The 19,265-nt window shown below is 36.0% G+C and overlaps 1 protein-coding gene across 2 annotated transcripts in view; it reads left to right on the top strand.

The window, feature by feature from the left end:
- LOC133522728 (gamma-aminobutyric acid type B receptor subunit 1) overlaps positions 1 to 19,265 on the top strand; it is a 179,208-nt gene that overhangs the window by 145,673 nt on the left and 14,270 nt on the right. For both annotated transcript variants that reach the window (XM_061858165.1, XM_061858157.1), the window contains exons 6-13: positions 4,977 to 5,145; positions 6,025 to 6,140; positions 6,211 to 6,338; positions 7,429 to 7,570; positions 12,771 to 12,921; positions 15,443 to 15,683; positions 16,821 to 17,028; positions 18,012 to 18,268. In XM_061858165.1, the coding sequence (XP_061714149.1) occupies positions 4,977 to 5,145; positions 6,025 to 6,140; positions 6,211 to 6,338; positions 7,429 to 7,570; positions 12,771 to 12,921; positions 15,443 to 15,683; positions 16,821 to 17,028; positions 18,012 to 18,268 (1,412 nt within the window). The remainder of the gene's footprint in view (positions 1 to 4,976; positions 5,146 to 6,024; positions 6,141 to 6,210; positions 6,339 to 7,428; positions 7,571 to 12,770; positions 12,922 to 15,442; positions 15,684 to 16,820; positions 17,029 to 18,011; positions 18,269 to 19,265) is intronic.

Below are 19,265 nucleotides of genomic sequence, written 5' to 3' on the forward strand. Positions count from 1 at the left end.
CATGACACCTGTATGTACCTCTCAAAATTGATGTGCTGTTAGTATTTGAATTGATTAAATATATGAAAATACTATATTTAAATGACAAAATGGTAAGAAATTATTCATAAATGTCATTAGAAAATTGTTCCGGTTATAGGTCAATAACCATATTTAACGGATCCGTAATATCCGGATCTTATGACCCGATATCCGGATATTTCGGATATCCGGATCTACGCGCATCGGTCGGTGCATCTACGCGCGTTCCTTCTCTTGCCACTAATCACGCGCTTGTCGCTTCTGTGTATTTATCGGTCTACGTTTTTGGTACTTGATTACAAAACTGCATGTTCCGTATAAAAATGCCAATTTTTTATGGAGTGCGAATGTAAACAAAATCAAATGAATATGATTGCATCAATTTCCAATAGTATTAAAATTTCCCCCGAAGTACAACGACAGTAAAACATGAAAAACTACTTTCCGGGTGTCGCACCATGGTGCGAATTTGACATTGGATTTAGATATTTTTTCTAATTATTTACTCAATTTGCACCGAGTACATTACTTTCCCCAGACCCGCAATGGCCAAAATAGATTTTTTTTAATGATGTATTTTTTTTTACCTGTTCCGTAGCTTAAATTAACATAAATAACACGTGCGAATTTAGATATAAGTGTTGTAAAACGTACGCCAAATTACACCGAGTACACCTTTTTTCTCTTCTTAGTTATAACCATTACATTATTTTCAGCCGATTTCACCCCTTTCCGGGGGGGTGAATTTAGTAACGATTGTATAAAGTTCGATTTTTAGCCCATACAAAACAATCCGTAGTGATTTTATTAGTCCTTAGAATTAGTTCCTGACTTTAGTGAAATTTGAGTTAATTTGACCGTACTATAGATTCTATCTCGTCCGATCTTTTTTCAAGAAAGGAATATCCATTACAATTTCACTAGGTACAGAATACCACGAGAGTGGTTTATACTCACATATTAGGTCAAATAGTAATTAGGCTCCAGAGTCCATAACTTTAGGAAACATAATTTAAGGGAAAACTTTTCTTTTTCATTGTCGGTTGAACCCCAAACATTACAAGCTCACTTGTTTGTGGTTGTCTTTCAATAATTTGTTCGTAAATATATGGTATAACATTTTTTTTTTACTAAAATATGATTATAATCTTGTGAATCAGTTGGTTGCGCAAGGTTGCGTTGCGCTAGTTTGCACTACTTAGATAGATGCCGAGGACGGAAAATAAGAATATCACAAGAACCCGCTATGATAAGAATACGGGAACCGACATCCGCCGCAAAAATATTTGTGATATTATGTTGATTCACACTCTATTACTGAAGAAGGGCACTCTGAAATATTACAAGTGATATCTTTACGTACCTATTACTTACGACTAGGTATACAATCTTAAGTGTAAATTATGCTCCATTAATCAGCTAAGAACAATGCAGACTGTGTGCTAGTCACTACCGCGGTGGTTTATTTTAATTACATCATACAGATGGAGCTATCAAGACAATATATACTATATAAGTACCTACTTAAAAGGCCCTCGAGTAATTTTCTACAGACATGCCATGATTTATTAGATTTTGTGATTATGAGATGTGAGCATCAATTCGTATCTTTTATTCATACGATCATCAGCACGTAAAATAATTTTGCTACACAGATGTCAACAGAGCTTTTGTTAATGCTGTCTTTGCCTGAACAATCGTAACATTGAAAACGGAACGTTAATAAAAGCCGTTTTGTATATTCATGAATACATTTTGTCGAGAAACAATGTGACGAATGTTGGGAATTGTGATTGTCTTTCAAATCAATTCGGCAAACGGTGAAAACAAACTTCACTTGTTTTATTTAGAATTTGTCACTAATTTTATTTGAAACATTTATTGTTGGAGTAGAATTGGTTGCGCCATTTGTCTTTCCGCTACCTACTCCAATGTGTTCCTGCTCAGTGTATACTATAGGTACACTTAATACTCAGAAGATCTATCAAAACCTATCAACCATCCTTCTTGTTTAGATGAATAATGAGGTAAATATAGTAGTCGTTATAAAGCATGAGCATGTAGTATATTTTATAACATATTTATTTGGGTGCGGTCGAGTAAGTTAAGTGAATATAATTTGACATAGAAAGCGGAATCAATGGAAGGTGCCGGTTGGAGTCTGGCGCCGTGCCAGGGCGCAGTCGTGATCCACGTTCGGCAGGTTCCCAACGTCCGGCTGACCTTAATACAGCCTCCGAAAATCTTTTTACTTCCGTCGTAAATGTTTATTACCGCTATAAACGACCCACTAAAGAGATCACTTCATATCAAAATAATTGACACTTTTACCTAGATATTTCAGGAAGTCATCATCGTAGTTGATGTATTTTATTTTATCTTGGCGTCATATTGTCTTTACAAGATAAAAGTGCGTCTTCCCGTTTAACAAACATAACTTCGCAAATTTAATAAATAAATGCGTTAAATAAATAGGTCTACTCGTATTTGATACTATTGTAAGGTTTAATTTTACTGAAATGTTTTATAGATGCAATTACAAAATATCTTGGAAAGCACGTTAATCCCTTAATACCGGTTATTGGATAAATAATAATAGTCGTTAAGTCTAGTTAGTCATGCGGGCGGTTTGAAAACTTCTAACGGTCAAGCCATAAAAAATACTAGCGCTTATGTACATATTAAATATACACCGTGTTTTTATTGAATTGCGTTAACTCCGGGGTTTCGGTAAGTACGTTTAAGGAAACTAAATGGCATAGTTAATTTAAAAAAAAAAAAAATTTTTGTTTTTTTTTACTATTTTTATTTTTATAAAAAGTAACTAAATGTTGCATATAGCGTTGTTGTAACACGGGCATTACATTTAACTCAACCAAACAATTGAAAACTGTGACATATCAATGTCATTTCTAACATCGATCGTCCGAGATAGTACGTACGTTTAGTAGCAAATGTATGAACTCGCACTAAACACTAACTAATAAGTAAACAGGTCCTAAAGCAAGTGTACACGCTCGTAAGGGCCTTATAATATAAAAATTTATGATTGATTATCTCCGAAATGGAGTTAGTTAGAATATCGGTATCTTTGAGAAAGTTACTTAATTTAAGCTCAGGAATGCACCCTCGAAATTAACGCAAATCAAAAAAACACGGTGTATATTATATGTATAAATATATTAGGTAACTCACTATCCTATTGAAAAAAAGACCTTGTGCTATTATAAATTCAGGTTATTAACTAGGTATTTATCGTTTCAAGCGGTGTCAGCGAAAACGCGAAAAGTAGCCTAGGCTGGCGCCGCGGATTTGCGCAAAAACATTCAAGTGGCGGGGCCCCGATGGGCGGTGAGGGCGGATTTAGGAGCGAGTGGTCCGAGAAGTGGAATCTTGAGCGTTGCGAGGGTTTCAAGGCACGAGGGTTAAACAAACTTTGCCTCCGAGTGAAACACAACATTTTTCACCACACCAACGCAAGGAAAATACTAACTATGAAATACCAGAATAAATCAACCCAAAACAAATCCAAATGAACTTAATTAAAAATTTATCATCCAAAATCATCATTTAAAAGTCAATTCTACCAGCTAACATAAGGAAACGCCTCAAAATTTGCGTCTGATTACTTTGCCCCACATGTGGATAAAATACAACTTTCTCATTAGTTATTGAAGAATCAAGAGGGCCTTTACCAGTTCATGTGGTGAAAAAAATATGTTTATGTCCTAAAACGTTAAAAAATACTTTATTTTTAATAGACGTATTAGTAGAATGTCGTAACGAACCAAAAAACAAATGTTGCTTATAAGTAGTTTTTTTTATGGAAGAATATGTGAAACGGAAATTAAAAAAGAGCACCTTCTCGGCCTTCAATTTTGTATGAAAATTAATTAAAGAACTCTCGTCTAGCCGTGCCTGAAACGTGATCCTCAGCCTATGAGGAACATATGTAATATCAATATTTCATAGCATGTTTGAGAAAATGTATGGTTGGAAGTTTATGAAAGACGGCAATTCTTCATTAACCACTCTCTGGCGGCCGCCATTCTATTGCTATTCGGTCCCGTTCTTTTTTTAGTTACCATCCCATACAAAATGTTTCGTTTTTGCCATTTTCTTTTTTGCTTCAACCCAATGGTGTGGGGTTTAGATAGGTCTTTCAAAACGAATAATTGTCTCTAAAACATGTTTTTGATGTGGTAAATATTTTCGGAAATAATCGCTCCGAAAGAAAAAAAATATATGTTCTAGCTTTAAAACCATGGGTCCAAAAATATGAAACAAAACCTTAAACAAAAGCTTAATAAACACTTTCAAATAAAACTGTTGTTTTTGAGTTATTGCAAAGTAGTCTCTTCTTAAAGAAAGACGTACAGTCAGCATCAATAGTAGCGGATGAAACAACGCGCCATAAGTATCTGTCATCCCGGATAACTTTTCCAAATATAGATAAATCTCTAAAACTATCAAAAGTATATATTTTACAGTCTTCATTGTTCAACATACAAAACCATCCCTGTATGTTAAGCTGTTACAGAATGTCTCTCTCAAAGTTAAGTAGATACTTTTGACACCTTGTTTGATCCGCTACTTTTGATGCTGACTGTACTAAGCCCTGCGAAAGTATGCCCTATGCTATGCTTGTAATGTAGGGACATATGATACTTACAAATAGCTCCCGTTAGCCCATTCTGACAGAAGGGCAGCTACGGCACCTTACATTGAGTATGGCTCGACATGCTCCTGGCTGATTTTAGGTACTTGTAGAAAGTCGGACCTGTTTCACGCGGGTTTTTGCATGCTACATATTCCATGAAGCCTTTTCCTGTTGCTTTAAAACGCAACCTAATTGTGGTTGGGTTTGTTAGAATTGTCTCGTTGAATTTCAGTCAACGATAAATGCTTGTATTAAAAATTAAATTGACGACAAAAATCTTATGTTTGTTACACAGGCTGGTACGAAGACAACTGGTTTGAAACTAACTTGGAGAAAGAAGGTATCGACTGCACTGTGGAACAAATGCGAGAAGCCGCCGAGGGGCACCTCACCACTGAGGCCCTCATGTGGAACCAGAACGCCAATCAGACCACTATCTCTGGGATGACTTCCGAGGATTTTCGGTATAGATCCACACTTATTTTTAACTCCCAAAAGTAATTCTTACGTAAGAATTTCCCTTTTAAATTTATAAGTATTCTATAGAATGCTTGTAAATTGTAGTCTTGCACAAGCGAATTATTTTCATTAACTTACATGCTACCGGGCTCAAGCGAATGTCATAATTAAACTTCTTATGGATACCTATTTCAGCTGCGAGAATAGTTTAATATTATTTCACGAGAAAATGTTCCAGCAAAACATCTACAATTGCAAGGCAGGTAAAGGATATTCGCGCGGTCTGTTCTCGAATAAAACCTTTTGTCACTACTTTTACGCGGTGAAATGGCTCATAAAATAATATTCTATTCTCGTGGCACGACACTCTGAGTCTAAAATGCCTAGAGATATGCGATATCGCGATTCGTGACGGGACTTTATTGTTATCTGTGACTCCGTCACATAAGAATGTTGTTTAAAAAGTACTCTTTGTGCTCCATATAGCAGGAAAATAAATTCTTCAAGCGAGTCGCGTAATATGGAGAAAGCTTTCTTCTACCTACTTGTCATTTTATTAAGTAAGTTGTTGTCTCGAAGTTGCTTTTGGAGTGGTAGTGACATTATAATAATAACAATATGTTTAAAATGTAAGCACGCAATATATTTGTGTGAACATTAAACGCAATATATTTGTGTATAATGGAAAGAAATACTACATTATGTCACTCCCGTTCCAAATTCACAAATCGTAAAATAAAAACTGGCCATTAATCGCACTTTCCCCAAAGCTAACCGGCGGTCTTTGTGCAGACGTGTCGGAAATAAGTCCGTGAGACGGCAGAATAAATGTGTGGTTGTGTGATGGAAATAGCGGCCATCATTTGTTTGCGTTGTGTAAACAGATCTCGACTGAATGAGGCTCTGCGTGAGGCCGGATATGACATCGACGGAGAGAGGTACCCGGAGGGCTACCAAGAGGCGCCACTGGCTTATGACGCGGTTTGGGCGGTCGCATTAGGTAATATAATAACATAAAATGGACAACTTCAGACAATAATCCCTTTCTTATCCTAACAACTTGTTTGCAGCTTTCAACAAGACGATGGAAAAACTGGAAAAGAGCGGGCTGAGTTTAAAAAATTTTACGTACACCAATAAAAAGATTGCTGACGATATATACGAGGCCATAAACTCAACGTCATTCCTTGGTGTATCGGTAAGTAAGGTCAATGTATTTCGTGGGATAAATGGTTTGCTCTTCGTGCAAAGTGTGATACAGTTTAAAACACTATAGTCAGCTCCATTTAAATAGCTTTTGATAATAAAGTATTGCCAAACTATCTGTCAAAAAAAAATTTCACCTCAGCAGGTTGAACAAAGGTTCCTTTATGCTTAAAAATAGTAAGCAAATTTGATTCTACTGAGATTACGAGATAAACGACCTCGAAGTGATCTCGAAATTAAAATGTAATTTCATTTTATAATCGAAATGAGAACGAGAGCGGGTACGAGAACGGTACCGGGAACAGATAGCTAAAGGGCACGGGACCATCATGGGAATGGGCACAGGAGTCGGGTCCGAGACGGAGCCGGATAGTCTAAATCGGAATCAGAATTACAGAAGCGTAGTTTCTAAATGTATTTAGTTGAGATTTTCTGTCATATTGTATCTTTACCTTCAAATAATATGTTCTCATTCTCATTGATCAGGGGGCCAGCCAAGATGACAATCGTACATCGGCAAACGACAAACTTAATGTACTGGGATGACAGATATGTCACTTACGAAAAAACACGTGACTGTTTCCATAGATCGATAACGTTTTCAATCAACGATTGTCATCTTGTGGAATACGTAGTTGACAAGTGAAATATTGTATGTCCAACACGATACCTGAGCTTTTTTGCAACTCATGCGTTACAATATATTCTAAATTGAAGCTTACTTTGTTTTCTTGTTACACAAATAACGAAATTTACATTATTGAGTACCTATTATAAAAAAAAACAAACAACTATTTTGCTCGAAAATTGCACCAAAATTCGAAATTTAATTTAAATTTGGAAATTACATTGTAGCGGGTACTTGTATATATATATATGCTGATTTAATGTAGACCGTCACTACTATCCTAAGAGTAAAGTAAGTATCTACTATCACGTTGTTTTTTGATAAAGTTTTCATATGCGTATGAGTAAAAACTGTTATAGCACAATTACCCAGTGGGGAGCAAAGTAGGTACATTTTACGACACATCACGTGTCATTCTGCAATTATATACAGTAAAACAAATATTTGTTTTCAGGGTCTGGTGGCATTTTCATCCCAAGGTGACCGCATAGCTTTAACGCAAATCGAGCAGCTGTCAGAGCAACATTACGTGAAGCTCGGCTACTACGACACGCAAGCCGACAACCTGACGTGGTTGGACCGCGAGCGGTGGGTCGGTACGTACACACGCGAACTTTCACGCAGCATGAGCCGGCAAGGTTACCACCATTACATATTCATTAGCATTATGAAAAAGTAAAATATTCCGTATTTAGTTTACCATATCATTGGTGAAACATAGTACGTTGGATAGGTATTTATTTTTTACTCTTGAAAAAAAATCGTCAGCAGTCGGCATATCGGTTATATAATAACGCACACACACACACATTTATTAGCAAGAGCGAGCCTCTATAATCAGTTTTGCTATGTATGTATTTTATATACATGTTTATGAAATACATACATGTATTTTATATACATGTTTCATGAAATAATACAATACTGTAAAAAATCCCGATTCCGCTCAATATTTACGATTGTGTTTGCTGTTAAAAAAGCTTCAATAAAAGTTATATATTCGTTTTACTCCTCCTGCAGCCACGTGTAACTTCTCTCGGTAGGTCCATTAATACATTCCTCACGACTGCTACTAAAATAAAGTGCTCAACTTTGTTCATAGTTTTTTTGTCGATTATTTAAACATTACTAATACAAAATCCATTTTAAACGGATGTCAATTAATTACGCAAATCATCCACAGCGCAGGCTTCGTCAAAAACATAGATACAAAACAGAATCCGCAACAAACTTCGTCCAATCTACATAAGTGAAAATCCGCCACAGGCTTCGTCATTAATGTAGGTACAACATAAAATCCGCAACAAGCTTTGTCCAAAAACCTAAAACTACCTACGATTCCCCGTTAATCCCCGAGACGACACGTACCCGGCGCAAAAGTTCCAAAAATACTGGCCGCATTACCGCGCTGTACTGCCAATGATATTTGCTGGACCAGGTATGAGCCAGAACGGGGACCCAAACCTCGCCTCTTAACCGCCGCCCCAGATTTTTAATAAAGGTTTTTGCCTCAGAACACCAGGGTCCACCAGTTTCCATCGAAACCGGGACAAAGTCGTAAACTGGTTTCAAGTTCGAGTATTTGGAATGCTTGAGCTTTACTGCGCCCTCCGCCGCAGCCCCTGCTCTCCGCACCGTGTGACTAAGATGCGACGGAGCGAAAGTACTGACGCACGTCGCATCCCAAATGAGACTACGCCCCCTCGCCCAAGGAACCAGCGTTAACCCATCCGGTCATTTGCCGTCTGTCCTACTCTAACCCTGAGGCTCTAAAACACAAGGCAGTTGGGCGGATATCAATGCCCGACGAACGATATCATTTATGGAATGATGCCTCGAAAACCTACCAGCACATCATTAATTACGCACTCGTGACTTTGAACGTGGAAAGTTTAATTGGCCAAATTAAATACCCAAGCAGGTATGAAGTGTTATATGTATTCCCAAATTATTTATTGTAAACCTAATCCGAATACGGTCCCAATGGTAGTTTAGAATGAAAATATTCGTTACAGTACATTATCCTAAAATATTACTGTAAAAGTAACTATCCAGCAACAAGTAGGTACGATAGCAGGGAATGAATGAAAATGTTATTTTGAATTTTTAAAATAACAATAGCTGGAGCCTCCGAACGAATAATACCATGGCGAAATGATTAAGCGAAAAATATTTCAAAGAATAGCATAATTTACATAAAAAACTGACCAATTGAGTTGTTACCAACAGACAGAAATCGCTAGTGCGTCCCGTGTGCTTTACATTGGCTGGCAATACATGTACGAAGTATGATCGAAATGCACAAACGAATGACAATTAAATGACATACTTAATGTAGACATTAAAATGAAAGTTTAATTTAGCCTCCAGGACCTATACGAATTGTATTTAGGGCTAAAATATTACATTACGATACAAGTGTGAAAAATAGGAAATTCAAAACCACTGGCGATAACTGACTCAGTGCGAATTTCTTACTTTCCACATTTGTATCGTAATGTACTATTTAAGAAATATTTACGAGCGACGTTTTGCTTAAAAACAAATTTGTCATAAGTATTAGTAATACATCGCTTGCTGATTTGTTTGAAATAAGGGTTCTTTGTACCTTTTTGGTACGGAACCCTAAATTCAAATAGGCGTATTTTTTTTTTTTTATAAAACACATGAAAGTTAATTGTGGCCGTATCGTAAATACACGCTGTAAAGCTTGGATTACGATCAAGTATTGTAATTTAACCAGGATGTTTAATTAACTATGGATAGTCATTGAGACAATATTGCGTGAATTGTTCGTTCATTCATTTCAGTTCAGTCTGTTTTAGGAGTGATGTAGAAAGTTTTCAGCAAGGTTGTCTTTCACCCATCTTTTCTTTCATATTGCTTTATAAAACTTTTTTGAAAGACACTTGTACGGGAAAAAAGTATATTTTAAGAACTCTTCATGGCACTCATGCCAACAAAAAGTAAAAGTATAATATAACAAATCTTGATTAAATAACCAATGTTGGGTGATTTACGTAATACGAGTATTTAACAATAAACAGATATTAAAATTGGACGAATTGCAATTTAAAAGTACCTGTGTTCTGATCTTGAGTTTGTTTAATTTCACCACGACTACATCCAAAACAATTTCTGTTCATCAAAAACTTATCTTTTTAATAAAAATACGTAAGTGCCGTTAATTGCACGGTTTTTGCGGCTTTTTCGTATTTTACAAATGTACAAATGCGTGGGTCGGAACGCACTTGATCGTTTTTAATGATTTCTAGGCAATAGGTAATGTTACTTTTTCAAAACTCATTAACATACACGAATAGGCTCTTTTTTAAGGTTTTTACTTTAAACAGTACCCCTAGTGTAAATTTATTCGATAGCGTGACGTGACGTACGCGTTTGCGTTAAGCCTCATTTTGTATGGGATTTTGAGTTTCCAAAACGTCGTTCTTGGCGCGCTGTTTCTAAATCCCATACAAAATTAGACTTAAGAGCCCGGTAACGATTTTAGAGCAAAAATTTGAAATTGATAAATTTAGTCGTTGAAATTGTACACCTTTTGTTACGTAATATCTAAATAACAAGTATTGGTTTCTATTAGCACGTTTTTTCATCTTGCCTTTTAATAATGAGGTCGCAAGCGTGCGTCCCCGACGAGAAGGGACAGTTTTTAAAATTCATCTAAAAATTATGGTAGTAAATTATACGAAATGATGTATAATCACAGTTTCAGCAAATGTTGTAGATTGTTTAAATATCAAAATTATGTTGAAATTAAGTCAATTTTCAGAGAAATTGTCACTTGTTTTGAAGTAATTTCTGGAGAAAATTGATTTCGTCTAACTTTCATTTACACTACTTCAAATTCATAATAACAAAAATGTAGTTTATTAAAGTTGAAGTACAGGATATTTGTAATGCAAAATTACTATTTTTAGCAGTACAAACTTTACGAAATTTACAAATAAGATCGACAAAATCACTGCTTTACGCGCGTTTACCTAAACGTCCATCAGAAAAAAAATCATTACTAATTAAGTGAGTCTGTTTTCAAAAAAATGATTTATTAAAATGAAAGATAACAAGACGTGCTAATATAAACCAGTACTTGTTATTTCTAATAGTTAACAAAAGGTGTACAATTTCATGCGTTAAATCTATCAATTTGATATTTTTGCTACTAAAATCGATAACGGCCTCTTAACGCAAACGCGTCACGTCACGCTATGTAATAAATTTACACTAGGGGTTCTGAGCAGAGTAAGACTGCCGATGCCGTTGTGATATGTACACGTGTAGTTTTGAGGTTATTCTGCCCGGCGCGCCATTCCGTTGCCATCCGCTCATACGTGGCGGGCCCTTGAAATTTAATTACAAGTCCGGGCCAAAGTACCTAATCCCACCATATACGCTTTTCGGCGTTACTTTTGAATGATACACTATATTTAGATTTTGAATGTAACTCGTTATTGATCTACCGTGTCGTTATACACATATTTTGATTATCATTTAATTACTTTATTATAGCGGAAATTTTCATCGTTGTTTGCTATCGGGATATACCCTTAATATTCGTTGCCATAATATGGTAATCACGCATACCCACACTAGGAAATTAATTACGAATTGAGTACAGGTAATATTCAATATTACCAGCACCGATGACAGCGACGTTACAGATGATTTTTTTAGGAATAGCGTTGGTAAATTGTGTAAAATCTTTCATATTATTTTTATAACATAACGTAAAAGAGTATTCATTATGTAAGCATCACAATAGTTAATATCCTGTATGTGGCCTTATACTGATAATAACGTGTAGTATGCACCGGGCTTTATACTTTTTGGTTGTTGTGTTTATGGTCATTTTAGTTTTATATAGAGAACTGTCAGATTTTGGCGGAATGCCGTCGACCGATATTATGTACGATTTGATCTTAGTTAATACGGTGTATCGATGTAATAAAAGAAATATTAACTGGATGCAGTGGTTTGTATGATAAACCCCATTTACTGAGCTTTAAATCAATGGACTTCTACAATTAGTAGTTATTGCTTAAATTATAACTTTATAATATTTTATTTTCTAAAAATATTCTAACCGATATAAAAATAAGCTGTTGTAAAAGACATAAACTACTATGGAATACTACATACACATATTTACAGAAAAAAATGTTATCTAACATAAAATCTGTCGTGCATTTATACATTTTTTAATATGCTATTTGTGGCTACTGTGGTGTATTCGCTAAGAACGGATGTTTAGCAGCATCTAACATATCTAGCATCAATTATGTGCAAATAGACAATTAATATACGTGTAATAATATACTTACAAGTAAAATGAACAAATGTTACTTGACATCTTACACAAATTGGCTACTTGTTATGCCCTGAATAAGCTCAAAGGCAGGAATCATTACCTACTAACGACCAGACCGGCCGTGAAAGACCCCTATTGGCTATATTCTAGTAGGATGTTATTTTGATTTATGATAAGTATCCACCAGAGCTAAACAGGAAGACGCAACTGTGTTGCATATTGCAGTATAATTTTAGTATAAAATAGCTTGTGATATAGCCGATTGATGACACGATCAAATCTTTAATATATTTAAAGATGTATAATAATTTTGATTTAATATATATAAATGTTTTATTTCAAAGTTAATTGTTTATATCCTTTTTATTCTGCACGTCGCAAGTTCCGCGCGGTGTGTTTCGGTCTAGTTACCATTTAATTATATTTCTCCCTTGGTTTACGCCCCTCTTCACAAATTATTGGATGAACAGGTGGCAAGGTCCCCCCGGACAGGACGGTGATAGTGAACGAGCTGCGGACGGTCTCGCTGCCGCTGTTCGCTTGCATGGCGTCGCTGTGCGTGGCCGGAATCATCGCGGCTATCGCGCTCATCATATTCAACTGCGTGCACCGCCATCGAAGGTAACAGATCATAACAAAATGTCTGTTTATACACGGTGTAACATGTGGAAATCGAAAGATTTTGACATTGTATTTCTTATCACATTTAGAGACTAAAATATCATAGAAACTTTTATGGATTTCGCCTAGTTTTACAGTTAATACCAATAAAAAAACATCTTATTGTAACTTAGTGGAGAACGCCTTTTTGATGGCGATGATGCCATTATAGGGCGTGATAGATGTCAAAAAGTGACAAGTAACCTTTGCAAAAATTAGTTTTTACAAAAAAAATTACGTAAAAATGTATTTTCAGTGTCAGTTTTACCATAATATTAACTATTTATGTACAAATACAATCAAAAATTTAAAACAAAATAATGTTTTCTTCCGCGAAATTAGTCATATAATTTTTTTTCCTTCTTTTGGCCTCAGAAGTACGTGGTTCAAATCTTTCGGGTTTCTCGTGTTACACCGTATATATTATAGCCAAATAGTCGTGTAGTTTTTGATGCCAATCGTTACACTTCTCAAAATGCACATTTAGAACCTTTTAATTTTTGACGATCTATGTATAAACCGCCTTAATGCTATAGTCGAGTGTACTAACAGAAGGCGCGATTAATCTTTCGTATGCCCCTGTCAAAAATTTGCTACTGAAACAATAACCTTGAAATTGTAAATTACAGTCCAAATTGTCTGGGACTAGGACGTATACGGGACAAGGCATACAAAAACAAAACTTACAATCGGACTTTATTCAATTTGAATTATTAATATAAGCAAAAGAAAATAAAAACTTCGCTTTTGAGTCAAAACGAAGCAAATTTTATGTAAAATTAAAAAAAGACCTTAGTAGAGTATGGATTTTATGTACATAATTACTCATGCGATCAACATTTTAATCATCCTTTAACTTTTATATAGACACTATTAATAGTCCTTACTTTTATTGCTAATCAACGAAACGATAGAAAGAGCTCCTAACCTACTCGAGGTTGCCAATAATTGCTATCCTTAATCTTGCGATATTGGTGTACTCGTAGTTCCAAGGAAAATTGTACGCATTTGTTTGCCCTTTCGCATACAGACCGCTATACAGAATATAGATTTACGTTATGAACATGAATAAGAAGGACCATGTCCACTTAATCAAACATTTTCCTCTATTCTGGCTCTAGATTCAGTTTCATGATTGTGCCGCATTTTTTACTACTCTGAACGATATTAATTCAATTTCAGAGTTTGACTTATAGTCCGCTTTTATTGCCGCGAATATTATAGCAGTCGTTAAGCCGTAACGTTCTTTGTGTTCATAAATTTCGCAGTTATTTTTGTATATTTTGTATTCAGTGGAAGATAAAGCTCGGTAGAAATAATACAAAATAAATGATGGATATATTTAAAAATAGCGGCACTGTTATTTAAAAGACCAATAGGCAGGCAAGTCCCTACTGCTTGTTTTTAACCTACACAGGTATAATATGACCACAGTATCAAATGTCTGATTATAATAATTTATAAACAATTTATAAACTCTATTGTGATAAGGTTTTACACGCGATTTAATTAATAGTTTCTCATTACTCATTATATATTCAATATAAATACCTGCTACATAATATTCATTGAAATCCCCATCATAAAGATTGTTGATTCAGTAAAGGGGGGAGGGTCATAAAAATGTATTATATACTTAGGTTTGCAGATAAAATTAATAGCAGCCATTGCCGAAAATTCAAAAAAAAAAAAATATTTATAACAGGTTACACACAAGGGGGGTCATAAAAAAAGTTTTATTTGGTTATTAATAGGTCTTCAGATAACATTAATAGCAGCAATCGCCGAAAATTGTTATTAAAATTGTTTATAACAGGTTACACACATATTATTAAGTGGCACATGTCTCGATCTCGTATGTTTCGATTCATTGTTGAGGATCTTCCAATAAAGCACCGAGTCTTTACTGATCGAGCGCGTGACGCGTATACGTCACGTCGTTTTGAATGAAGTTTGATATAAGTACAGATAATTTATATGTAATTCTGATATCACAAAATAAGTCTAGAGTCGCACCAAGCATGGATTTGCAATGACAAAGTGGGACAATAGCATCATTTTTGTTTAAATTTCTATGAAAATATGACTTATAAAATAACGTTTCTTACGTTACGTTGGAGGTTGTCTGAAAGAGATCGCTTTTTAGCGATAAGACCGCCTGTTGTTTACCTCTGCTTTATATGTTGTATTATTTGTACTGTTTCTGTATTGAGGTGTGTAATAAAGAGTATTTGTATTGTATTGTATTGTTTCTTGTGTTGAATTAGGCGCAAAATTAACTTATACGGACTCTAGTCACAAAAAAGTCAATAATTGTTATTTGTCTTTCAATGTTAAATTTTTTACAATACAATTAAGTTACAATACATTAAACACTTGCCAACTAGACTTTCACTCAAAAATGAATGATTTTAATTAAACTGGTCGGCCGGTGTACCGAATACAATGTGTGACCGATATTTATTTGTCGTGATTTGGGCAGGGTAATCCAGTGGTCCCACCCAGCGTGCAACACGGTGATGTTGTGCGGCTGCTGCATCTGCCTGGGCGCGGCCGTGGCGCTCGGCGTCGACGGCCGCTGGGTGCAGCCGCAGCACTTCCCCGGCCTGTGCGCGGCGCGCGCGTGGCTCCTCGCCACCGGCTTCTCGATGGCGTACGGCGCTATGTTCACGAAAGTCTGGCGAGTGCACAGACACACTACTAAACCTAAGGCTGATACCAAGGTGAGTTCAATGCATTCTAAAGAGATAGAACAAAATTTAATGCCGTTTCGCTTAAATATAAAGCAGATTAAGTAAATAAGTTTCTCCATTTGACATAAGCATGCAATAAAATAATAGCATCTTTTACCTACCTACTATTTTTCAAACATAGTTGTGCTGAATACGCCTATTAGAGCAATTGCATTATCATGAAATATGTATAATATGAAATAAATATTAAAAAGTGTCTGCATCATCCTTACTTTTTAAGTTTTTACTTGTAATTTGGACAGCGTTACCAGCGCGCTCCCGATTTTTTGCAGACTATTATTTATCACAACGCACACGCTTTGCCACCAAAAGGGTTTTACCTTGTTTTGCCGCGGTATATAAAAAGTACTGCGCTCATTAACGTTGGTAACGTATACAATCTCTTTATCTTTACAATACCCTGGCACTCCATTCTGCCGTTTTCCCCGGATATTCCTAGTAATGGGGTAAGTAAGTGCAGGGAGTATACACTTTTGGTTGGCGATGCCGCTTGGAAAAATTGTTCCTTGAGTTAATCAAAGCTGGTCTAGCCCGCTAGCCACGAGATCATGCTGTGCCCGTGACTACCAGGCTAGGCTATCAGCTATATTTGATCCAAGGAACAATGGTGCCAAGCGACATCGTCCGAGACAAAAGTGCATACTGTTCCATATATTTCTGCACTTACTTACCCCACTGTAGTGCATCTTATTATTTAGCAGCAAGCACACGAGATGAAAAGTCATATTCATATCATAACCGAGTAAATACGTGCAAATGAAGTGCCTCTGTTATGAGTGAAAAAGATAATAGAAGCTCGCAGAAGTATAATAAGTCTGTGTATTTCAGTGAATATACTTAGTATATGATGAATTTGTTATATACCAAGGAGAATTTGATTTTACGTGTAGGTAAACCAAATCGTGTGAATTCTTAAAACTTAATTTTGTTTCTTTGAACCTCCATTTTAAAAACCTGTAAATAACGGAATCGGAACACGACAACCTATAGTTACACTTAAAAATTATGTTACACATTTGTTGTGTATCATACTTATACCTTATGACTTAATCGCTTACACTTCCCTCGCAACAAGTAAATACCTATATCTGAATAATTGGTACGCAGAAACGTATGCACGGCTGGAAACTATACACCATGGTGGGCGGTCTGTTAGTGGTGGATGCGACGCTGCTCACCACGTGGCAGCTGCGGGACCCGCTGCAGCGCGAGGTAGAGACCTTCTCGCTGGAGTCCCCGCGGCACCACGACGACGACGTCCACATCAGGCCCGAGCTCGAGCACTGCGAGAGTAAAAACAATACCGTCTGGCTAGGTAAGATATCCACCACCCCACCACGCTACAACGGTCCACGTTCTACCACTACAAAAGAAATAGATCATCTAGACATTTAAACAATGAAAAACTACATCCAAGAGATACACCTTCACCTAAAACTGAAACGGTAGTTAATACCAGTTTTCTGAATGATCTTGGTTTTAACTGTGTAATTTTTTGTTAGAATCAGATTTCACAAAGTGCCTTGGTGAAAACTTGGTTAATACATTTTTCTTACATATGTAGGTCTGATGTCGTCTTCTAATACATTAGGTATATTAAATTAGTGGTTAAGGTACAAAATTATAAACAAAACAGTCAGCTACCTCCTGTCGAATAGCTACACTACAACGCGAAGTCAGATCTAAACAAGTGAACAGAGTGAGGCTCGTTTATCTTTTAACAGCCATTAAATACCCCCAACGATGATTTACGTTTTAATAAAACTCCAACAACTTTAGAAATTTACAGCCATTACCCAAAACCTTGACAGTATTAACCTATGCGAGATGAGTTTTGATGTAAGCAGTAAATTACATATTAAGTCATTTATTAATATTTTTTTTAGAGAAAATATCAGATTTATTAGTAAGCTTCAAACTGCTGAATCTGAAGTGATTTTAAATTGCCTTTGGTCGTTAAGATAGGCACACTCTATTAAATGTGTTAAAAATCTGTTGTTATAATTGGGACCTGCTTACATTCGTTTCCAATCCTGAAATGACACAATAACTTGCTAATATTGGGTATCATTCATTTTTGAAAATCATATATATAATCATGTTTATTTACATGTTAACTCAAATATATTTGAGGCTGCCTGATATACAAGCCACCATCTCTATTTAGGTACATACTAACTATTAATTGGCTCTATCGCTCTTAACCCAGGCGTCGACCAAAGTATACTCTAGCGATCAATTCAAAAGTTTTTAATTTCCACCAAATACATTATTTAAGTTCAATTTTTTTTTACGTAGGACTGATGTACGGCTACAAAGGCCTGGTGCTGGTATTTGGGCTATTCCTGGCCTACGAGACGCGATCCGTGAAGGTGCGGCAGATCAACGACTCTCGCTACGTGGGGATGAGCATCTACAACGTGGTGGTGCTGTGCCTCATCACCGCGCCCGTCACGCTGGTCATCGCCTCGCAGCAGGACGCCTCCTTCGCCTTCGTCTCGTTGGCGATCGTTTTCTGCTGTTTCCTGAGTATGGCACTGATATTTGTTCCTAAGGTAAGCTTTATACGGTTCTTGTTAGCTATGCAAATGAATGATTCGAATTCATATGTAACTCGAATAATATTCATTATAGTCTTATATTTTATGCAGCAACTTTATAATATTATGCAGATGCATAATATTGATTTATGTAAAAAAAATGGTAGCCAAAAATACGAAAAACCCTCTTAAACTTACTATTAAACGCTAAACGGAGTGAGTTTTTATAAAAAGAAAAATCTTAAAATTTAAGTCGCGTTCATTATGTAGGTACCTACACGTGGCTTTTACTTCAAAGGTGGCTTACCGCAAAGTTTGTAAACTTCAACCAGGATTACTGTTTTAATGAACTAGGTATAAAAGCTTTTTGTTACTGCTCTAAAGATTAGACTAAGTATATCGGCCTTGTCGATAAGGATTATTTTTATAAGAACCGTTTTCTATCGGTTACTGATATTAAAAACTAATTGTGAGCCCTCTTAATAGCTACCCAAAATAACAGTAAGAACCTACTTGCATGAACATACCCATACGAAATGACACGTTTTCATTGCTATTGGGTTAAGTAACAATACAAGCAATAATTTAGCTTATGCAATAATATGTGCTTATTACAATAATTGACGTTTGCAGGCGCAAAATTATTTCCACCTTGTGCGTTAACACGGTCTTGAATCCTCAATTTTAGAATCCTTCTCTTCGTTCAGGATTCAATTAGGCCGTCGCCAACAAATGGGCTGGTATTTGACTTGGCACACTTTTACGGTGTTTTTCATTGTCAATGTAAAATTGACTGTTGGTGGATTGATTGAACAATTTTAGGTTTATAAATTGTACTTTCAGCTGGAAATGTGCCAAAACTTATCATTTTTAAAACCATAGAGAAATGTCAATTTTTTTTCTCTATGACTAAAACTTACCATAGTCAAGTGACTATGGTACGTACGTTTCTGTGTGTTTGTATAGGGACCGTGCGCGTTGGAGGGTCTGCCATCTTGTGGTCTGAATCGGA

The sequence above is a fragment of the Cydia pomonella genome, chromosome 1 (assembly GCF_033807575.1).
Source record: "Cydia pomonella isolate Wapato2018A chromosome 1, ilCydPomo1, whole genome shotgun sequence".
NCBI lineage: Eukaryota > Metazoa > Arthropoda > Insecta > Lepidoptera > Tortricidae > Cydia > Cydia pomonella.